Source organism: Mobula birostris, chromosome 17 (assembly GCF_030028105.1).
Source record: "Mobula birostris isolate sMobBir1 chromosome 17, sMobBir1.hap1, whole genome shotgun sequence".
In the NCBI taxonomy this organism is placed as follows: Eukaryota; Metazoa; Chordata; class Chondrichthyes; order Myliobatiformes; family Myliobatidae; genus Mobula; species Mobula birostris.
In genome coordinates, this window is record NC_092386.1 from 780,925 (window position 1) to 805,645 (window position 24,721).

The following is a 24,721-nucleotide window of genomic DNA, read 5'->3' on the forward strand; positions in this document are numbered from 1 at the left end:
CTGGAGGCAGGAGGCTGGAGTCTTCAGGCTTGAGGCTAGAGACTACAGACTTGAGGCGAGGCTTGGCAGAAGGCAGGAGGCTGGAGTCCTCAGGCTTGAGGCTAGAGTCTAGAGACTCAAAGCGAGGCTTGGCAGGAGGCAGGAGGCTGGAGTCAGGCTTGAGGCTAGAGGCTAGAGACTAGAGGCGAGGCTTGGCAGGAGGCAGGAGGCTGGAGTCCTCAGGTTTGAGGCTAGAAGCTAGAGACTTGAGGCGAGGCTTGGCAGGGTTCTCCTGGGCAGGGTACGCTTCTCCTGGGCAAGATGGGGTTCTCCTGGGCAGGACGCGGATCACCACCCGACAGAGGCAAGGGACAGGAAGGGACAGAACCAACCGCAGATAACAGCAAGGCTGCCTGGCTTATCTGATGGAGGCAAGGGACAGGAAGGGACAGAACCAACTGCAGGTAACGGCAATACAGCCTGGCTTACCCGGCGGAGGCAAGGGACAGGAATGGAGCTAGGTACGGGGTGGCTCCAGGACAAGACTGAAGGCGAGAGTTCCCAGCAAGACCAGGCAAGGTTTCAGGCAATGCAAGGCAAAACGAGAACTTCAGGCGAGGCGAGAGTTACTGGCAAGACAAGGCAGGGCTTCAGGCAAGGAAACAGAAGGCTGAGGAAGGGATACAAGGAGTAAGGACAAGAACAGTCCAGCAGCCACGCCCTGCTCTCTGAAGGTATTTATGCAGCCAGCCCCAACGAGCATCAGCTGCCTCAATTAGCTCAACAAGAACAGAAACAGGGTAGACAGGAAAACCTGGAGCAAGGGCCGATGGACCTGACTATGTACCGGAATACAGACTTCACGGATTGGACCATGACAGAGAATGGGAACCAGAGTGCCAGGGCAGAGACTACAGAGGTCTGGGGGAAAATGTTGTTAAGCCCACATGGAAGGACAGGAAGCAAAAGATTGAACATAGTGGGAATAATGTTCTCAGTTCAACCTAATTCAATGCAAGGAGTATTTTCAGAAAGGCGGATGAACTTAGGGTTTGGATCAGCACCTGGAATTACGACAGTGTGGCCATTATTGAGGCTTCATTGCAGGAGGGGCAGAATGGCAGCTCAATGTTGCAGGTTTCTGTTGTTTTAAGCATGATAGAGCAGTGTTGATCAAAGGAGGAGGGGTGGCATTACTAGTCGGAAAATGTCACGGCACTGCTCAATCAGGACAGGCTGGAGGGTTTCTCTACTGAAGCTACATGGGTAGAACTGAGGAATGAGAAAGGGATGACCACACTAATGGGAGGCCACATCTGCCAGCTAGGCACTAAGGGTTCAGATGACGATGACACTAATGGGATTATACTATAGATGACCCAAAGGTATAATTACCTTGGTAGCTTTATATCACAAGATGCCAGAAGTAAAGTAACTTCCAAAAAATCAAAAAATTAGAAGAGGTGACAAAGAGTAAGAAGATGTTGAATTGTTGTCATAGAGTCACAGAGACATAGAGTACAGAAACAGGCCCTTTGGCCCATCTAGTCTATGCCTAAATCATTTAAACTGCCTACTCACACCAACCTGCACTGGGACCATAGCCCTCCATATCCCTACCATTCATGTACCTATCCAAACCTCTCAAACATTGAAATTGAGCTTGCATGCACCACTTGCACAGGCAGCTCATTCCACACTGTCATATCCCTCTACGTGAGTAAGTTTCCCCTCATGGTCCCTTAACCTTTTTAACTTTCACCCTTAACCCATGACCTCTGGTTGTGGTTCCACCCAACCTCAGTGGAAAATGCCTGCTTGCACTTGCCCTATCTATACCCCTCATAATTTTGTATACCTCTATCAAATCTCTCAATCTTCGACGTTCTAAGGTATATAGTCCTAACCAATTCAATCTTTCTTTATAACTCACGTCCTCCAGACCTGGCAACATCCTTCTAAATTGTCTCTATCTTTATTATTTCAAACTTGTTTACATCACCTAGGTAGGTGACGAAAACTACACACAATACTCCAAATTAGGACTCACCTACATCTTACAAAACTTCAACACAACATTCCATCTCCTGCACTCAATACATTGAGTTATGAAGGCCAACATGCCAAAAGCTTTCTTTACCACCCTGTCTATCTGTGATGCCACTTTCTTTACGACCCTGTCCATCTCAGGACTCGCACCACCACGTCCAGGAACAGGTATTGCCCCTCACCTATTGATCTCAGGACTCACACCACCACGTCCAGGAACAGGTATTGCCCCTCACCTATCGATCTCAGGACTCACACCACCACATCCAGGAACAGGTATTGCCCCTCACCTATCGATCTCAGGACTCGCACCACCGCGTCCAGGAACAGGTATTGCCCCTCACCTATCGATCTCAGGACTCGCACCACCGCGTCCAGGAACAGGTATTGCCCCTCACCTATCGATCTCTTGAACCAAACAGGATAACTTAGCTTCTCTTGCCCCTTCATTGAAATGTTCGCACAACCTATGGATTCACTTCAAAGAACTCTTCATCTAATGTTCTTGGTATTTATTGCTTATTTATTTATTGTTTTCATTGTTTCTTTCTTTTTGTATTTGCTCAGTTTGTTGTCTTTTGCATGCTGACTGAGTGTCCAAGTTGGTGTGGTCTTTCATTTATTCTGTTACAGTTATTATTCTATTGGGGATTTATTGAGTATGCACAAGAAAATGAATCTCAGGGTTGTGTATGGTTCCATGTAGACACTTTGATAAAAATTAACTTTTAACTTTGAAGGGAGGGAGACAGAAGAAAAGAAACTATTGCCCATTTAGCTTGACTTCACTGGTTGGGAAGATGTTGCACTAGATTACTAAGAATGATTTCTCGGTATTTGAAGACACATGATAAAATAGACAGAAAGCTTCCTTTCAAAACTATTCACATTCATTGAGGAAATAATCAGACCATAAGACCATAGGAGCAGAATTAGGTCATTTGGCCCATCGAGTCTGCTCTGCCATTTCTAAACGGGGAATGAAGATGTGGTGAGGATATTTCCTCTAATGGGAGACTCTGGTACCAGAGTACAAGAATGTCCCTTTAGAACAGAGATGAGGAGGATTTCTTTACCAGAGGGAGGTGAATCTGTGGAATTCATTGGCACAAACGGCTGTGGAGGCCAAATAATTGGGTATACTTAAAGAAGAGGTTTATATAACCATATAACAGTTACAACATGGAAACAGGCCATCTCGGCCCTTCTAGTCTCTGCCGAACTCTTACTCTCACCTAGTCCCACCGACCTGCACTCAGCCCATAACCCTCCATTCCTTTCCTGTCCATATATCTATCCAATTTAACGTTAAACAACAACATCAAACCTGCCTCAACCACTTCTGCTGGAAGCTCGTTCCACACAGCTACCACTCTCTGAGTAGAGAAGTTCCCCCTCATGTTACCCCTAAACTTTTGTCCTTTAACTCTCAACTCATCTCTTGTTTGAATCTTCCCCACTCTCAATGGAAAAAGCCTACCAATGTCAACTCTATCAATTTCCCTCATAATTTTAAACACCTCTATCAAGTCCCCCCTCAACCTTCTATGCTCCAAAGAATAAAGACCTAACTTGTTCAACCTTTCTATGTAACTTAGGAGATGAAACCCAGACAACATTTTAGTAAACCTCCTCTGTACTCTCTCAATTTTATTGACATCTTTCTGATAATTTGGTGACCAGAACTGTACACAATACTCCAAGTTTGGCATTACCAATGCCCTATACAATTTCAACATTACTTCCCAACTCCTATACTCAATGCTCTGATTAATAAAGGCCAGCATACCAAAACCTTTCTTTACCACCCTATCCACATGAGATTCACCTTCAGGGAACTATGCACCATTATTCCTAGATCCTTCTGTTCTACAGCATTCTTCAATGCCCTACCATTTACCATGTATGTCCTATTTTGATTAGTCCTACCAAAATGTAGCACCTCACATTTATCAGCATTAAACTCCATCTGCCATCTTTTAGCCCACTCTTCTAACTGTCCTAAATCTCTCTGCAATCTTTGAAAACCTACCTCATCATTCACAACGCCACCTATCTTAGTATCATCTGCATACTTACTAATCCAATTTAACACCCCATCATCCAGATCATTAATATACATAACAAGCAACACTGGACCCAGTACAGATCCCTGAGGCACACCGCTACACACGTTTAAATGACATTCATTTCTCTATTACATCCTTCCCATTAAACAAATTGTCCCAATCCAGGAGATCCAACACTGCCCCTTCTCTAGTTGGTACCTCTATGTATTGCTCCAAAAAACTACCTTGCACACATTTGACAAATTCCAAACCATCCAGCCCTTTTACAGAATGGGCTTCCCGGTCTATGTGTGGAAAATTAAAATCTCCCACAATCACAACCTTGTGCTTACTACAAATATCTGATATCTCCTTACAAATTTGCTCCTCCAGTTCTGGGTCCCCATTAGGTGGTCTATAATACACCCTATAAGTGTCACAACATTTTTCCTATTCCTCAATTCCACCTAAATAGCCTCCCTAGACGAGTCCACTAATCTATCCTGCCAGAGCACCCCAGTTATATATTCTCTGACAAGCAATGCAACACCTCCCCCTCTTGCCCCTCCTGTTCTATCACACCTGAAGCAACGAAATCCTGGAATATTTAGTTGCCAATCACACCCCTCCTGCAACCACGTTTCACTAATAGCTACAACGTCATATTTCCAGGTATCAATCCATGCTCTAAGATCATCCACCTTTCTTACAATGCTCCTAGATTTAAAATAGATGCATTTAAGAAACTCTCCACCTCCTACTCTCTGTTTATCCTTAATGGAACAAACAACTTTGTTATCATTTTCTTCCTTTTCCCCTACATCAACCTCCCATCTCCTAGTCTCTTAATTTGATTCCCTCCCCCCAACCATTCTAGTTTAAAGTCACCTCAGGAGCCCTCGCAAATCTCCCCGCCAGGATATTGGTCCCCCTAGGATTCAAGTGCAACCCGTCCCCTTTGTACAGATCAATCAGTGGTCCCAATGATCCAAAAACTTGAATCCCTGTCCCCTGCTCCAATCCCTCAGCCATGCATTTATCCTCCACCTCATTGCATTCCTACTCTCACTGTCGCGTGGCACAGGCAGTAATCCCGAGATTACTACCTTTGCGGTCCTTTTTCTCAACTCCCTATATTCTCCTTTCAGGACCTCTCCCCTTTTCCTACCTATGTCATTGGTACCTATATGTACCACGACCTCTGGCTCCTCACCCTCCCACTTCAGGATATCTTGGACGCGATCAGAAACATGCCGGACACTGGCACCAGGGAGGCAAACTACCATCCGTGTGTCTGGACTGCGTCCACAGAATCGCCTATCTGACCCCCTAACTATTGAGTTTATCGGCTCTTGATTCGTCAGGGCGCCAAAGGTTACTGCGAGAAATCAGGAGAATTGTGTAGAGAGAGATAATAACGAAGCTATTACGTAACAGAAGTGCGGACTCAGTGGGTGGAGTACTATACTTTATTTCAGCTCCGACGCCTTATGATCGTATGGTAACGTATACGCACTAAATTGCACAGTTGTATTTATGCCATTTAACAGGAGAAAACGGTCATCCTTACCTAAAACTTCACTGTAATACGAATTCCAATAGGACCATATTTCTTCAAATATCCACTGATACATAAAAGTGTAAAACACATTCTGAACTCTCTCCGGAAAAGACATCTTATCAGAAAACTCTGACAGGGAAGTCGGTACATAGGAAGGAGGAGCAGGCAGCTGCCCGCAGAGTCTCTCCGCAACAAACCCCGGGGAGAATCTCAGACTGAAGATAAAGGGAATGCCCAGCTTCAGGGCCAGAATATCTCCACAGTAATAGGCAGGATCACTCAACAACACTTTGAACGCAGACTCCCGCAGTCTCTCCAGCAGTTTGTCGTTCTTTAATACCCCGTCACAGACCTCTCGCATCATTTTGTTAGCATTTTCCACGATCTTTGAAAATTTTCTGTAGGCACCCCAGTGGGACAGGAAAGGCTTCTCATTTGTCCAGAATTCTACTATATCATTCAAAAGCCCATCGTTATCCACTATGGTAAACGGCACCTCAAATACTTCAAACTGTACGGGTGAGGGCTCGGAGTAGTTGACGAAAAGTGACGCTGAATTTACAGCCACCGTGACATTGTGACCCCGGGCGATCAGTTCATTGATAATAGATTTTGCATTGATCCAGTGGCTTCCCTCCGCTGGCCAGATCAGTATGTTTTCGGGAGCTGCTCGCTGGTAAAAAAACAAGAGCACAAACAGGAGCCCGAGTTGCATCGTGTCCGAGCAACGGCTCCCAGCTGAAGTTCTGGTCACCTTGTTGTGTATATGGTCTGCTTACGCAACTAAGTTATTAAACGCTGGAGACGGGAACTAAATACAGGAAGAGTCCAAACTTTTACACACACTGATATATAAATCCATGCGCGCCTAATAGCGCATGCAACGACGTGGTACTAAAGCATAAACTAGTCCCCTATTCTAATACTGTATAGGCTCTACGGTACCCTCCTCCCCTTTTATTTTAATAGTGTATCAACTGTTTTCTTTACTGGGGCACTGTGCTAAACAAATATGTTTATCCTTAACATACAAACGCCTACCATTTGTTCACACATTTTAACAAAGTAACTTAATGATATCAAATTATAACAAGCCTTTTTTTTACTTTTTACTTTTGGTCTAAGACCCATTTCTAACTCAAAACTCTGAGGAGGTCTTCTCTGCCTCTCCAGGTGACGTCTGTCCAGAAACGTTTGCTTTGGGTAATGAGTCTACACAGGTACATCAGGTGGGTCCTCAGCACTGATGACAGGCTTATCTGTGGATGAGGCTGATGTGATCACATCAGGAGTGTTTGCTTCTATGTCAGGGGAGTCCGGGCAAGGTGTTGTTGTGTTTTTCACCTGAGCATCCAGGATTTGGTCCACGTGACGTCTCATACGTTCTCTCCCACCTCCACTGTATACATCAGTGGCCTGTCTATGGTGGAAATTGTACCCGGCTGCCACTTTTCGGTCCGGTAATCACCTGCAAGAACTGACTGTCTCACACTGAAGCTCCGGGTGGACTTAGCATTCAAGTGTTTGAACTCTCTGTTCTCCACATCACGCCGTACATCTGGTTTGAGAAGATCCATGCCGGACCTTAGGTTCCTGTTCAGAAACATCATCGCTGGAGTCTGATTCGTGGTTGCGTGTACTGCATTACGATAGGCAAGGAGGAAGCTGTCTATCTTGTGTTGCAGTGGTCGATTTTCGCTGTCCATTGACTTGATGGCTTTCTTGAACGTCTGCACAAATCTTTCTGCCAAGCCATTTGTGGAGGGATGGTAAGGGGCAGATGTAAAGTGCTTGATCCCATCGTTCTTCACAAAACTTTGGAATTCTTCAGCGATAAATTGCCATCCACTCTCTGTACAGATTTGTTCTGGCATGCCATTCCTGGTGAACATGGTGCTCAGAACTGTAATGGTCTTTTCCAAGGAACACACATGAAAGTTGCTGGTGAACGCAGCAGGCCAGGCAGCATCTCTAGGAAGAGGTACAGTCGACGTTTCAGGCCGAGACCCTTCGTCAGGACTAACTGAAGGAAGAGTTAGTAAGAGATTTGAAAGTGCGAGGGGGAGGGGGAGATCCAAAATGATAGCAGACGACAGGAGGGGGAGGGATAGAGCCAAGAGCTGGACAGCTGATTGGCAAAAGGGATACAAGAGGATCATGGGACAGGAGGTCCGGGAAGAAAGACAAGGGGGGGGGGGAACCCAGAGGATGGGCAAGGGGTATAGTCAGAGGGACGGAGGGAGAAAAAGGAGAGTGAGAGAAAGAATGTGTGTATAAAAATAAAAAACGGATGGGGTACGAGGGGGAGGTGGGGCATTAGCGGAAGTTAGAGAAGTCGATGTCATGCCATCAGGTTGGAGGCTACCCAGACGGAATATAAGGTGTTGTTCCTCCAACCTGAGTGTGGCTTCATTTTTACAGTAGAGGAGGCCGTGGATAGACATGTCAGAATGGGAATGGGATGTGGAATTAAAATGTGTGGCCACTGGGAGATCCTGCTTTCTCTGGCGGACAGAGCGTAGGTGCTCAGCAAAGCGGTCTCCCAGTCTGCGTCGGGTGTCGCCTATATATAGAAGGCCACATCGGAAGCACCGGACGCAGTATATCACCCCAGCCGACTCACAGGTGAAGTCAGTTGTCCAGCTCTTGGCTCCATCCCTCCCCCTCCTGTCTTCTCCTATCATTTTGGATCTCCCCCTTCCCCTCCCACTTTCAAATCTCTTACTAACTCTTCCTTCAGTTAGTCCTGACGAAGGGTCTCGGCCTGAAACGTCGACTGTACCTCTTCCTAGAGATGCTGCCTGGCCTGCTGCGTTCACCAGCAACTTTGATGTGTGTTGCTTGAACTTCCAGCATCTGCAGAATTCCTGTTGTTTGGTCTTTTCCAATGTGGCTGTCTTCATTTTGATGACCTCTGGCCATTTGGAATGTGCATCGAAGGCGATTAAAGAGATAGAGTCCATGAATACTCCAGCAAAGTCCATGTGCACTCGTTGCCATGGTGATGAGGGCCACTCCCACGGATGGAGAGGGGCTTCTGGTGGTGTGTTCTGGGCCTTTTGACATCCAGAGCAGTTCTTGGTCAAGTCCTCAATCTGTTTATCGATTCCTGGCCACCACACATAAGCACAGGCAGGACCTTTCATCTTCAAGGTACCGAGGTGCCCCTCGTGCAGTTCCTCCAGCACCCTGGTGTGTAGCTTGGGATGAATCACAACTCGTGAGCCACACATTAGTGTTCCCTGACACACTGACAACTGCTCCTTCCTCGCTGAGAAGGCTGGAAACAGTGTGTTACCCAGCGCTGGCCATCCCTTTACCGTGATGTCATACACTTTTGACAACGTAGGGTCATTGCGTGTTTCCCTTTCAATGAGGCTGTTTGTCACTGGTAATAGTTCAGCTATTGTTGTGTGAAAGACCTCTGCTGAATACATTTGTGTAGTTATCTCAGAAGTGGGCAGTGGTAAATGTGACAAACCATCTGCGTTGCCGTGTAGCTTGGTCCCCTTGTGTTCAGTGTCATACCTGTGACCTCCTAAGAAAAGAGACCATCGCTGCAGCCTTTGTGCTGTCATCACTGGAATGTCTTTTCCTGGGTTGAAGATTGACATGAGAGGCTGATGGTCAGTCAACAGGGTAAACTTTTGACCATACAGGTAGTGACTGAATTTCTTGACTCCCCACATGAGGCTTAGGGCCTCTCTGTCAATCTGTGCGTAGTTGTGTTCAGCTGAAGTTAACATTCTTGAGGCAAAGGCTATTGGTCTTTCGGAGCCATCTGGAAACTTGTGTGATAACACAGCTCCTATCCCATGGGGTGAGGCATCACAAGTCAGTCGGATTGGTAAGGAGGGGTCAAAGTGCGCGAGCACCCCTTCCGAAGTTATGAGTCTTTTAGTTTTTTGAAACACTTTCTCACAGCTCTCAGTCCACTTCCATTGTGTCCCTGTCTGTAATAGTGCATTTAGTGGCTGTAGGACTGTGGACAGGTGAGGCAATAACTTGTGGTAATAGTTCACTAGTCCAAGATATGCTCTCAGCTGAGACACATTTTCAGGTGGTGGTGCCTTAAGCACCGCTTCTATCTTGTCTTGAGACGTGTGTAAGCCATCCTTGTTGATCACATGCCCACAGTAGGAGATTTCCTTTTTGAAAAACTCACATTTCTGTCAATTAGCTCTGAGCCTATATTCTCGTAACCTGGTGAGCACTTGTTCAAGGTTAGAAAGATGTCCGTCATCATCTTTGCCGGTGACAATGATGTCATCCAGGTAACACTGAGTCCCTGGAATCCCCTGCAGGACCTGGTCCATTGCCCTTTGCCAGATTGCAGGAGCTGATACTATCCCAAACACCAACCTGTTGTACTGGTAAAGTCCTTTCTGTGTACTTATTGTCAGGTATTTCATCTTGGATGCTTCATCGATTTCCATTTGGAGATAAGCCTGGGCCAAATCGATTTTTGTGAAATGTTCCCCTCCTGACAGGGAAGCAAAGATGTCCTCAATACGAGGTAGAGGATACTGTACTGTGCGGAGAACCGGGTTAACAGTCACTTTAAAGTCTCCACATATGCGCACCTTGCTTTGTTTTCCTGGTTTTGTGCTGGAGGTTTTCTTCATCACTGCGTGGCCCATTAACTCCAATCCACCTTTGACAGGACCCCAGTCTGCTCCAGATTTTTCAGCTCTGCCTCCGCTGTAAGACGGATTGCATATGGCACTGGTCTGGCTTTGTGAAATTTCGGACATTTATTTTTCTTAATCTCAATCTTTGCGTTCATGCCCTGAAGTGTTCCTATTCCTTTCATGAACACTTCCTCAGAGTCAGCAAGTGTTTGTGACAGTCTCTCAGATGTTGCCTTGCTGCCCTCCTTTGCTGACACAACTAGTGCCTTGATGGTGTGCCAGTCCAACTGGATTTTCCTGAGCTATTCACGTCTCAGCAACCGTGGTCCTCCATTTTTCAATACATAGAGGTTCAGCTGCTGTGTTTTGTCTCCGTAGGTCACTGTCACTTTAATCTTACCTTTGGGATGCACTCTTTGTAAGTCTCTAGCAGAATTTTAGTTCACCTCAGAGGTATGTGAGAAAACAGTAATTTATAATTGTGTACAGAGATCACTGTTAAAGCCGAGCCTGTGTCCAACTCCACTTTCAGTCTCACGCCTGCCACTTGTGGTGTGATCCATATTACTCTTCGATCATCTGTCTCTTTCACGCCGTGAAGCTGCAGACGAGACAATTCAGTTTTGTCTGAGTCGTGTTCATCAGAACTGCTTTCTTCCATTTTGTGTACATTGTTGTGTTTTCCTTTCTGGGGTTTCTTGTTTCTCTGTATTTTGTCCTTTTTCTGCTGTTCACTAGCTTTGCATACTCTTCCAATGTGGCCCTGTTTGCCACAGTTTCTGCATTGTTTCTCTTTGAACCAACAGTCCTCAGGGTCATGTGACACATTCCCACAACGGTGACATTTCTTTCCTCCATTTTTGTTCAGTGACATTTTATTTGTAGCATATTCCAGCGATTTTTGTTGTATCTCTGAAGCACCCTGTGCTGCTGTTTCCATTGATATTGCAATGTTCAGCGCGTCCTCGAATGTAAGGTCTTCTTCACCCAGGAGCTTCTTCTGTGTGGTTTCACAGTGCATGCTACACACTAACCTGTCCCTCAGTACGTCCAATAGTCCAGCTCCAAATTGACAATGTTCTGATAATCTGCGCAATTCAGCACAATATTCAGAAATGCTTTCATTTTTGCTTTGATTCTGTTTGTGAAATTTAAATCTTTCAGCAATGACCAGTGGTTTGGAGTTTAAATGCTGTTGGAGAGTGTCTACTATTTGCTTGAACGTTTTGTCAGCTGGCTTTTCAGGGGTTAACAAGCTCCATAGCAGCCCGGAAGTTCTTGCTCCCATAACACTGAGGCTAAATCCACACTGAGCCGGTGAATTTTGAAAACGCTGGTGTTGTGATAAAACGATAGGTGTTCGCACCAGGCATTTCTGAAAATACCTCCATTCTCATTAAAACTGGTATTTGGGCAAATCCCCTCCTACTGGGCAGGCACGCAGGACACAGCTACAGAAAACAAGCCAAGAAGAAATGGTATACTATTTCCGTTTCCTCCTCTTAGTTCAAGAAAACAATGAAATGCCGATCTGCCACCACCATCTGTTCCGGCATGTCATGACAGTGTTTTTAAAAAGCTCCGATTACCCCATAAACACTACACTACCCAGCCGGCGTTTTCAGATTTATACACTCTGGAGAGCGTTTCAGAAAAGCTCCATTTTCAGTGGAGGAAAACGCCATTTCAGTGTTGACGAGGCCGGAGTAAGACGCTGGCTTTCTTTTCATCATTAACAGCGTTAGCATCACAATATAACTCCACTCTTTCAATGTAAGTCACCCAGTTTTCAATGCCACTATCAAATGCTGTCATGATTCCAATCATTGCCATCTTTGTTACGTTGATTTAGCTCCGTCTTTCCTTGTTTCCTTTTTAGCTAGCTCCTAGCAGTCACTGCACGTTTCACTTGACTTACGTGTCCTTTTTGCTAGCGCAGGGAGCGTACTCCGTCTAGATGCGTGTGTCGCTCCTATTCATTTCCCTTCTCTCTCTTCTCCTCCGAGTGTTGTTATCAACTAAAGCACGGTGTTCCGGTAAGATGCAGGTTCATAATCCTGATCGCCAATTTGTTGTGTATGTGGCCTGTTTACACAACTAATTTATTAATAAAAACACTGGAGAAGGGAAGTAAGTTTCATGGTTCTTTCACTGGAAGAGTCCGAACTTTTACACACACATACATAGATCCATACTCGCCAAATAGCGTGAGCAACGACTTGTTACTAAAAGATAAAGCAGTCCCTTATTCTAATGTAGGCTATATGGTACACACCTGATGGGACTTCAAGCATTGAACATAGAACATAGAATAGTACAGCACAGTACAGGCCCTTCGGCCCACAATGTTGTGCCGACCCTCAAACCCTGCCTCCCATATAAGCCCCCACCTTAAATTCCTCCACTTACCTGTCTAATACTCTCTTAAACTTCACTAGTGTATCTGCCTCCACCACTGACTCAGGCAGTGCATTCCACACACGAACCACTCTCTGAGTAAAAAACCTTCCTCTAATATCCCCCTTGAACTTCCCACCCCTTACCTTAAAGCCATGTCCTCTTGTATCGAGCAGTGCTGCCCTGGGGAAGAGGTGCTGGCTATCCACTCTACCTATTCCTCTTATTATCTCATACACCTCTATCATGTCTCCTCTCATCCTCCTTCTCTCCAAAGAGTAAAGCCCTAGCTCCCTTAATCTCTGATCATAATGCATACTTTCTAACCCAGGCAGCATCCTGGTAAATCTCCTCTGTACCCTTTCCAATGCTTCCACATCCTTCCTATAGTGAGGCGACCAGAACTGGACACAGTACTCCAAGTGTGGCCTAACCAGAGTTTTATAGAGCTGCATCATTACATCGCGACTCTTAAACTCTATCCCTCGACTTATGAAAGCTAACACCCCATAAGCTTTCTTAACTACCCTATCCACCTGTGAGGCAACTTTCAGGAATCTGTGGACATGTACCCCGAGATCCCTCTGCTCCTCCACACTACCAAGTATCCTGCCATTTACTTTGTACTCTGCCTTGGAGTTTGTCCTTCCAAAGTGTACCACCTCACACTTCTCCGGGTTGAACTCCATCTGCCACTTCTCAGCCCACTTCTGCACCCTATCAATGTCTCTCTGCAATCTTTGACAATCCTCTACACTATCTACAACACCACCAACCTTTGTGTCGTCTGCAAACTTGCCAACCCACCCTTCTACCCCCACATCCAGGTCGTTAATAAAAATCACGAAAAGTAGAGGTCCCAGAACAGACCCTTGTGGGACACCACTAGTCACAATCCTCCAATCTGAATGTACTCCCTCCACCACCACCCTCTGCCTTCTGCAGGCAAGCCAATTCTGAATCCACCTGGCCAAACTTCCCTGGATCCCATGCCTTCTAACTTTCTGAATAAGCCTATCGTGTGGAACCTTGTCAAATGCCTTACTAAAATCCATATAGATCACATCCACTGCACTACCCTCATCTATATGCCTGGTCACCTCCTCAAGGAACTCTATCAGGCTTGTTAGACACGATCTGCTCTTCACAAAGCCATGCTGACTGTCCCTGATCAGACCATGATTCTCTAAATGCCTATAGATCCTATCTCTAAGAATCTTTCCCACCACAGACGTAAAGCTCACTGGCCTATAATTACCCAGACTATCCCTACTACCTTTTTTGAACAAGGGGACAACATTCGCCTCCCTCCAATCCTCCGGTACCATTCCCATCGACAACGAGGACATAAAGATCCTAGCCAGAGGCTCAGCAATCTCTTCTCTCGCCTCGTGGAGCAGCCTGGGGAATATTCGGTCAGGCCCCGGGGATTTATCTGTCCTAATCTATTTTAACAACTCCAACACCTCCTCTCCCTTAATATCAACATGCTCCAGAACATCAACCTCACTCATATTGTCCTCACCATCATCAAGTTCCCTCTCATTGGTGAATACCAAAGAGAAGTATTCATTGAGGACCTCGCTCACTTCCACAGCCTCCAGACACATCTTCCCACCTTTATCTCTAATCGGTCCTACCTTCACTCCTGTCATCCTTTTTTCCTTCACATAATTGAAGAATGCCTTGGGGTTTTCCTTTACCCTACTCGCCAAGGCCTTCTCATGCCCCCTTCTGGCTCTTCTCAGCCCATTCTTAAGCTCCTTTATGCTTCCCTATATTCCTCAATAGACCCATCGGATCCTTGCTTCCTAAACCTTATGTATGCTGCCTTCTTCCACCTGACTAGATTTTCCACCTCACTTGTCACCCATGGTCCCTTCACCCTACCATTCTTTATCTTCCTCACCGGGACAAATTTATCCCTAACATCCCGCAAGAGATCGCTAAACATCAACCACATGTCCATAGTACATTTCCCTGCAAAAACATCATCCCAATTCACACCCGCAAGTTCTAGCCTTATAGCCTCATAATTTGCCTTTCCACAATTAAAAATTTTCCTGTCCTCTCTGATTCTATCCTTTTCCATGATAATGCTAAAGGCCAGAGAGCAGTGGTCACTGTCCCCCAGATGCTCACCGACTGAGAGATCTGTGACCTGACCTGGTTCATAACCAAGTACTAGATCTAGTATGGCATTCCCCCTAGTCGGCCTGTCGACATACTGTGACAGGAATCCGTCCTGGACACACTTAACAAAACTCTGCCCCATCTAAACCCTTGGAACTAATCAGGCGCCAATCAATATTAGGGAAGTTAAAGCCACCCATGATAACAACCCTGTTATTTTTGCACCTTTCCAAAATCTGCCTCCCAATCTGCTCCACTGCATCTCTGCTGCTACCAGGGGGCCTATAGAATACCCCCAATAGAGTAACTGGTCCCTTCCTGTTCCTGACTTCCACCCATATTGACTCAAAAGAGGATCCTGCTACATTACCCACTTTTTATGTAGCTGTAATAGTATCCCTGACCAGTAATGCCACCCCTCCTCCCCTTTTTCTGCCCTCCCTATCCCTGTTAAAGCACTGAAATCCAGGAATATTGAGAATCCATTCCTGCCCTGGTGCCAGCCAAGTCTCTGTAATGGCCACTACATCATAATTCCATGTATGTATCCATACTCTCAGTTCATCACCTTTGTCCCTGATGCTTCTTGCATTGAGGTACACACATTTCAGCCCTTCTACCTTACTGTCTTTACACCATTTATTCTGCTTCTCTTTCCTCAAAGCCTCTCTGTATGTTAGATCCGGCTTTACTCCATGCACTTCTTTCACTGCTCTGTCGCTCTGGGTTCCAACCCCTCGCAAATTAGTTTAAGCCCTCCTGAACCATGCTAGCAAACCTACTTGCAAGGATATTGCTCCCCCTCAACTTCAGGTGCAACCCATCCAATCTGTACAGGTCCTACCTTCCCCAGAAGCGATCCCAATGATCCAAAAATCTAAAACCCTGCTCCCTGCACCAACTCCTCAGCCACGCATTCAACTGCCATCTCCTCCAATTCTTACCATCTCTGTCACGTAGCACTGGCAGCAATCCTGAGAGTGCCACCCTTGAGGTCCTGTTCTTCAGCCTTCTGCCTATTTCACGAAACTCACACTTCAGGACCTCATCCCTCTTCCTGCCTATGTCATTGGTCCCAACACGTATCACGACTTCTGGTTGCTTTCCCTCTCGTACCAGGATGTCGTGCACCCGGTCAGAGACATCCCGGACCCTGGCACCCAGGAGGCAACAAACCATGCGGGTGTCCTTCTCACGTCCACAAAATCTCCTGTCCGCTCCCCTGACTATAGAGTCTCCAATGACAACAGATCTCCTCTTCTCCGTCCCACCCTTCTGCACACACCCTCCTGCCACCGTGGCTCACACCTGGTCGGTCATCCCCGCCAACAGTATCCAGGACGGTAAACTTATTATTTAGGGGATTGGCTACAGGGGTGCTCTGCCTACCTGTCTGCTCACCTTCGCTTTCCCCGCTCTGACAAGGTAACGTTCCGGAATGTCGGCTGTTTATTCAGCTCCGTAGGCTTCTGCCCTGTTGAGTTCCTTCTGCATTTTGTGTGTGTTACTCTGGATTTCCAGCATCTGCAGAATCTCTTGTGGCTATGGTCTTAATTGCCACATGTAATCAGTGAGATGTCCTTGACTCCAGAGTTCTCGATTACAAAAAGGACAGAGATAGAAAAATTATAGCTTTGGCATTGATCCAATGGCTTCCCTCTGCCGGACAAATCAGCACGTTTTCGGGAGCTGCCCACCGGTAAAAAAAACAAGAGCACAAACAGGAGCCTGAGTGTCTCCAAACAAAGGCTCCCAGCAGAAAGGAATTTGAGTTTTGCTGGGTAAAGTTCACTTATTGATAGATTTTCATATACAGATACAGCACAGAAGCAAACCTTTGCGGCCTAACAAGCCCAATTCCACCCATGTAAACTACTAACCTGCATGTCTTTGGAACGTGGGAGGAAATCGGAGCACCCAGAAAAACCCACGCTGTCACGAGGAGAACATACAAACTCCGCGGCAGGAAATGAACCTGGCTACTGGCACTTCAAAAGTATTACGTTAGCCTGTGCTGCTTCTGTTTCTATATCTTATGGTCTTAAACTAATAGGTGAGAAATGGATAGTAATGAAAGCAAATGAGCAAATGCCACTGGCACTATACTGAAGAGAAGAGATACAGTCCAACCTCGAGACCAGCCGATCCACCGACAAAGGTTCCAATGAATAAACATACTGAGAAGAGGGTAAAGTATGCAATTTCTGGGTGAGACCCTAGTGCCTCCAGGCTCCCTAGTGGACTAGGTATGTTTGGAAATTGGAGACAGCAGGTAGAAACATAGAAAACCTACAGCCCAACACAGCCCCCTCAGTCCACAATGCTGTGCCGAACATGTACGTACTGTAGAAATTACCTAGGGTTATCCATAGCGCTCTGTTTTTCTCAGCTTCATGTACCTATCCAGGAGTCTCTTAAAAGACCCTATCACATCTGCCTCCACCACCCTCGCCGGCAGTCCATTCCACGCATTCACCACTCTCTGCATAAAAAACTCACCCTTGACATCTCCTCTGTACCTACTTCCAAGCACCTTAAAACGTGCCCTCTCGTGTTATCCATTTCATCCCTGGGAAAAAACCTCTGACTATCCAGACGATCAATGCCTCTCATCATCTTATACACCTCTAACAGGTCACCTCTCATCCTCCGTCGTTCCAAGGAGAAAAGGCCGAGTTCACTCAACCTGTTTTCATAAGGCATGCTCCCCAATCCAGGCAACATCTTTGTAAATCTCCTCTGCACTCTTTCTATAGCTTCCACATCCTTCCTGTAGTGAGCTGACAAGAACTGAGCACAGTACTCTAAGTGGGGTCTGACCAGGGTCCTATAAAGCTGCAACATTACCTCTCGGCTCTTAAACTTAATCCCATGGTTGATGAAGGCCAATGCAGTGTAAGCCTTGTTGACACAGTCAACCTGTGTAGCAGCTTTGAGGGTCCTGTGGATTCGGACCCCAAGATCCCTCTGATCTTCCACACTGCCAAGAGTCTTACCATTAATACTATATTCTGCCATCATATTTGACCTACCATTTGAATCACCTCACACCTATCTGAGTTGAACTCCATCTGCCACTTCCCAGCCCAGTTTTGCATCCTATCAATGACCCGCTGTAAGCTCTGACAGCCCTCCACACTATCTAGAACACCCCAATCATCAGCTAATTTACTAACCCATCGCTCTACCTTTTCTCATGATTTTTACAGATGGATGCAAGGAGACTGTCCTTATGTAGGCTCTTCTGATTTAAATAAAACTTGCTAGTGGTTTTAGAATACATGATGTGGTGTTTTAATACAGTGCCTATAAAAAGTATTAACCTCCCTTGGAAGTTTTCATGTTTTATCGTTTTCCAGCATTGAATCACAGAGGATTTAATTTGTCTTTTTTGACACTGATCAACGGAAAAAGACTCTTCTGTATCAAAGTGAAAACAGATCTCTACAAAATGATCTCAATTAATTACAAATATAAAACCCAAAATAACTGATTGCATAAGTATTCACTGCCTTAAATAGTCACATCAAATCATCACTGGTGCAGCCAACTAGTTTTAGATGTCATATAATTAATTAAACAGAGATTTGTCTTTGGAGACCTGTGAGCAGTCAAAGTGTTTCAATTCAATGTGGAAAAAATACACCTGTATCTGGAAGGTCCAATTGCTGCTGAGTTAGTATCCTGGCAAAAACTACACCATGAAGACCAAAGAACACATCAAGCAACTCCGCAGAAAGATTATTGAAAAGCACAAGTCAGGAGATGCATACAAGAAAATTTCAAAGTTACTGAGTATCATTCAGAGTACAGCTAAGTCATTCATCAAGAAATGTAATGAATATGACACCGCGGAACATCAGCCTAGAGCAGCCCATCTTCAAAAACTGAGTGACCGTGCAAGAAGGGGACTAGTGAGGGAGGCCACCAACAGACCCATGACAACTCTGGAGGAGTTACAAGCTTCAGTGGCTGAGATGGGAGAGACTGCACATACAACAACTGTTGCCCAGGTGCTTCAGCAGTCACAGCTCATGGGAGAGCAGCAAAGAGAAAAGGTCTCACAGTAAAGCTCAGCTGGAGTTGGTCAGAAGGCATATGGGAGACTCTGAGAGCTGGAGAAAGGTTCCCTGGTCTGATGAAACCAAAATTGAGGTTTCTGGCCATCAGAGTAAATACTGCATTTGGCGTAAAAGTCACACCCTCCCTACGGTGAAACCTGGTGGTGTCTGCATCATGCTGTGGAGATGCTTCACTGCAGCAGGCCCTGGAAGGCTTGTGAAGGTAGAGGGTAAAATGAATGCAGCAAAATACACAGAAATCCTGGAGGAAAACCTGATGCAGTCTGCAAGGGAACTGTGACTTTGGAAAAGATTTGTTTTCCAGCAAGACAATGACCCCAAGCATAAAGCCAAAGCTACACAGGAATGGCTTAAAAACAACAAAGTTAATGTCCTGGAGTGGCCAAGTCAGAGTCCAGACCTCAATCCAATTGAGAATTTGTGGCAGTACTTGAAAAGGGCTGTTCATTCACATCCCCATGTAATCTGATAGAGCTTGAGCAGTTTTGTAAAGAAGAATGGGGAAAAATTGCAGCGTCCAAAGGTGCAGTTACTAAATACTGACTTGAAAGGGGTGAATACCTATGTAATCAATTATTTTGTATTTTACATTTGTAATTAATTTGGTTCATTTTGTAGAGATCTGTTTTCATTTTGACATGAAAGGGTCTTTTTCTGTTGATCAGGGTCAAAAAAGCCAAATTAAATCCACTGTGATTCAATGTTGTAAAAGAAAACATGAAAACTTCTAAGTGGAGGCGGGGTTGGGGGTGTTGGATACCTTCAACAGGCAGTGTAAATGGCAAAAAGTGGCCAAAAGGCACGTGCCACCAAAAGCTAAACCTAAGATGGAGTAGGAAAAACGCCAAATATAGAAGTAGATCTGCCTCCCCCTCCATTTCTCCCTGTGGGACTCTATCCTAAAATCCTAGCTGACGGGCTGTGGAAAACCCTATGATGGAAATAGTCATGTTTGTCACGGCTGTCACACAACATTTCGCTCAGCAGCTGCAATGACAAACACAATTGACATAGTCCTATTCCGGAAACCAGCTTCCCTCATATGAACAGGTTACCCCATTCGATGCCTCGAGCACAGGGGGATCCTTCTGCACCCAGGGAATGGAACAGTCATAACCTCTGGTCATTCCACAGGGTGTAGGTGTGCAAACACAGTCACAGACCAGGTGCATACTGAATGTGGAGCAGATAGCAGGACCTAGTGAGAGTGATAGGGAAAATGAGCTACCTGATAGTACCTCCCATACGCAGGTACGTACCCTAAATAATGGCATGAGATATACCGACCCTTAGCCCTGGACCCAGCAGAGGTTAGAAGTAGGATCAGTGACGACCCCAAACCTATCACGTTCCACAATTAGTTAGTACAAACTTGTGGAATTTTTAACCCTTTACCCAGAGATATGCAGCAACTAACTCCTGTGAGTCGCCTATGGCAGTGCCTGGTCCACCCTCAAACAACGATCTGCTGTTCCTCAAGGATAGATGGAGATTGGGCCCCCGGTTAAGATGGTGATGAAGACAACCCCAGGATGCAGAAATTGTTAGCGTAGGCCAGAGATAATCCTAGCAGCATGGTGATTTTGAGGGAAGTCACAAGATGCCAACAGAAGAAAAAGGATGAGCCTGGGAAAGATCTAATTTCCCTGTTTAAAGATGCATAGGAAAATTGTGCACAAATACGATTGGAACAGAATGGACCTTTAGAGTGCAAACTTTGTAAAATTGTTTGCGACCCAGAGTAGCATGCTCATTCAAACTGGCTAACCTGAAGTGGCAGACTAAGACAAGGGAAGAAGTGGTAACTCTCCTTATTAACGGATTGTTTAAAAGTACTGGAGAAGCGAATGGGCAGTATATACAGCAGGAAAGACGGGAGGTCTGAAGGAAGAGGTTGCAGGAGTGGAAATAAAAGAGGAAGAGGAAAAAAGTCAGGATGCATGGCATCGGTGTGGGAGAAAAGGGCACAGGGCAAGAGAGTGTCACATCCCTTTTGAGGAAATGAAAGGCAGGGAAATCGTGGGGAAGAAAGGACAGGGGGAAAGGCACCTTTCACTATGAGTAACCCTTTTTCCCAGCTTCTGTTATTGGGGGGGATGCTCGAGGGCTGGGCAATTCAGGCAGCAATGATCAGTTTTTCTACTACACCCTAGAGGACCCATAGCCGAAATACAAGTAGGCCAGGGAAGAATACAAATCCCGTCGATTCCGGCGCTACCTTATCGTCCATATCCCCCTCCGTGGACTTGCCAAAAAATGTTAAGACTAGGGATAGCCAGAATCCCCATGATAGAGCCTTCATCTAATCTGTAGCTATTAAACTGGAAGAACAACACAGTAGAGGAATCATTTATAGTGTGCAAACTAAATGCGAGCATCCACTGTACCCCAGACGGATTACCTGAACCGAATATGCCACGATTTCAGGCAATGATGTAACAGTAATGTGTCAGTCAAAAGGAGTAGCCTGGCAACATATAGTTGGTAGTTGGCTGATGAAGGGGAAGCCCAAGGAAAATGTAATTGAAAATTAAACCACATTAGGGGACTTTGGCGGTGGGGGACTAATACTACTTGCAAATTCCTTACTCAGTTACACTGGGCAGCTGCTTTCTGGTTTCCTGATGTTGATGAGGTATATAAGATTAAGAAACCCAGGCTGATTTCAGAGAGCATTATAATGTGTGCTTTAAGGACCAAATTTTTTTTAGCACTGAAAGCACAGCCACCAAGATACAACTATACCATTCTCAGATAAATTATTTCCGGGAAGGAGGCCAGTTCATAATTCTTATACCTCTGGGAATAAAGTCTCTCTCTGAACCTAAAGATCAGTAAAACAGTTAAAAGAGCAAATCGCAAACAAGAGAAAATCTGCTGTTGCTGGAAATCCGAGCAACACACAAAATGCTGGAGGAACCCTGCTGCGTTCCTGCAGCATTTTGTGTGTGTTGTAAAGGAGCAAATTCAGGGCACCCTTTCAATTGGTATAACCTATTTTGATCCCGATAGTAACAAATCCTCTTAAGACTTTCCCTTGAGGATTTCTCGTATCTTTAGGCGAGAAAGCACTCCTTTCTCCTCCGTATGACCCTCCACTTTAACTGAAAGATGTGGACCAATGCTGTGGGCTTTGCCCAATATTCACGTGGGTTTAGTTGCCTGTGCGGCACCCCACCGAGTCACATTTAAGAAAACGTCAGACTCCATTCCACTCGCCAATACCATTTATCTCCTGGGGCTGTTCACGAAATTAAACCTGTTATTGAGAATCTTTTACAGCAAGAACGCTACGCATGATGCAGAGCCCTTGCAATACCCCCATATTGCCAATCCCAAATCAGGCAGGCCGGACGAATAGCGGTTTGTGCAAAATTTGCGGGTTGTCAACTAGATAATACAGTCCATTTTCCCGGTTGTACTAGACACAGGTATTATTTTGGCCTCTATACCATCTGAATCTCAACAGTACTCGGTGATTGACCCCTGCTCCACCTTCTTCTCGGTCCCAGTGTACGAGAACATTCAATACCTGTCATCTCCACTCCCCTGCCTTCGCCCCAGACCCCTTGATGCCCTGGCTAATCAAGAACGTATCCATCTCTGCTTTAAATGCACCCAATGACTCGGCTCCACAGCCGCTCGTGGCAACAAATCCCACAGGTTTATCACCCTCTGATGAAAGTAATTTCTCCGCATCTCAGTTCTAAATGGACGTCCTTCAATCTTGTCCTAGAATCACCTACCATAACTTTGCCATATCTAAGTTGTTCAGGCCTTTTAACATTCGGAATATTTCTATGAGATCCCGTCTCATTCTCCTGAACTCCAGGGAATACAGCCCAAGGGCTGCCAGATGTTCCTCATATGGTAACCCTTTCATTCCTGGAATCATTCTTGTGAATTTATTTATTTCTCCCACCAAAGTGCATGACAACACACTTTCCAACATTGTATTTCATTTGCCACTTCATTGCCCATTCCCCTAAACCAGGGGACCCCAACCTTTTTAGCACTGCGGACCAGTTAAATATTGGCAATATTCTTGCGCACCGGCCGACCCAGCAGGGGGGCGGGTAGGGTTGCTAACGGACAAGAGCAGCAGCCAAATACGTTGCATTTCCCAGAGATAGACTACAATGACCATGAAGCCCTGCGCGGACACCAGTGCGCATGTGTGACCTGCCCACGCGTGTACCTGCTGATAATTTCCCCTGCAAATCGTCTTTGGCGATTCTGCTCGGAGGGCGGGGTTGTTATTCACGACCAGATTATAGGTGAGAAGTGGTTAATACACTCAATTTCGTTTGTAAAAGGTTTATCTAACGAATTTAATATTAAACACACAGCGCTTATTTTCCTCGCATGAATATAACGATAAGTCAATTATCAGTGGAGGATGGGGAGTTTGAAGTAAGTGTTGAACGAACTCCAGTAGAAGTGGTAGAGGCAGGTTCGATATTATCATTTAAAGAAAAATTGGATAGGTTTATGGACAGGAAAGGAATGGAGGGTGGTGGGACCCTAATAGGTGAGAGTAGCGTTCGGCACGGACTAGAAGGGCAGAGATGGTCTGTTTCCGTGCTGTAATTGTTATATGCTTATATAAGTCAACAGCATCATATCATTTTAAGTAACGTTTGGACATTAAACATACAGCACATATTTTCCCCGTATGAACATATAAAATCATTGCAACACACCAATATCGCTGAATCAGTGGGAGCCCTGGGCTTGTTTCCCTGCCACAAGGTGGTCCTATCGAGGGGTGATTGGAGACAGCGATACTCGAAGGGGGTTCCTTATGAAAACAGGTTGAGTGAATAAGGTTACTTATATTCCGCAATTTAGTTTTCGTTGCATTCATTGCAGAAAACTCAGCTTCGCAGAAAAATGTTGGAAATGGAAGCAACGTTTTCAGTGCTTTCGTGGCTATCTCAGGATATTTAGCCTTGACTTTGATTCGGAATGCTGGCAGAGATGTTATGTCAAACATACTTTTCAGCCCGCCATCATTTGCAAGCTCGAGGAGTTGATCTCCTTCCAGCTCTGACATGGATGACGCGCGGGTAATGACCTCGCGTGTTAATGGCTCAACACTCGCCGTGACAGGGAATGAGGAAAGGTTTCCTCGCGGCCCGGCAGGGAATGAGGAAAGGTGTTGCCCGTGACGGGGAATGAGGAAACATAGAAACATAGAAAATAGGTGCAGGAGTAGGCCATTCGGCCCTTCGAGCCTGCACCGCCATTCAGTATGATCATGGGTGTTCATCCAACTCAGAACCCTGCACCAGCCTTCCCTCCCATACCCCCTGATCCCTTTAGTCACAAGGGCCATGTCTAACTCTGTCTTAAATATAGCCAATGAACTGGCCTCAACTGTTTCCTGTGGCAGAGAATTCCACAGATTCACCACTCTCTGTATGAAGAAGTTTTTCCCAATCTCGGTCCTAAAAGGCTTCCCCTTTATCCTCAAACTGTGACCCCTCGTTCTGGACTTCCCCAACATTGGGAACAATCTTCCTGCATCTAGCCTGTCCAATCCCTTTAGGATTTTATACGTTTCAATCAGATCCCCCCTCAATCTTCTAAATTCCAACCAGTATAAGCCTAGTCGATCCAGTCTTTCATCATATGAAAGTCCTGCCATCCCAGGAATCAATCTGGAAAGGTGCAGCTGACTCATATCACCAAATCATATCGCTTCCTCGCGGCCCGGTAGCACATGCTTTGCGGCCAGGTATCGGTCTGCGGCCCGATGGTTGGGGACGGCCGCCCTAAACTATCTAAGTCTCTCTGCCGGCTGTCTGTTTGCTCAATACTACCCGCTCCTCCACCCAT

General features: G+C 45.7%; 1 protein-coding gene across 3 annotated transcripts in view; it reads right to left on the reverse strand.

Moving 5' to 3' along the window:
- Nucleotides 1–24,721, reverse strand: part of LOC140211464 (UDP-glucuronosyltransferase 2A1-like) — a 202,022-nt gene that overhangs the window by 133,823 nt on the left and 43,478 nt on the right. The window contains exon 2 of one of the 3 annotated variants that reach the window (XM_072281173.1): nt 5,647–6,276. The exons of the other annotated variants lie outside the window; for them this stretch is intronic. Within the exon in view, the coding sequence (XP_072137274.1) occupies nt 5,647–6,276 (630 nt within the window). The remainder of the gene's footprint in view (nt 1–5,646; nt 6,277–24,721) is intronic. 3 annotated transcript variants of the gene reach the window in all.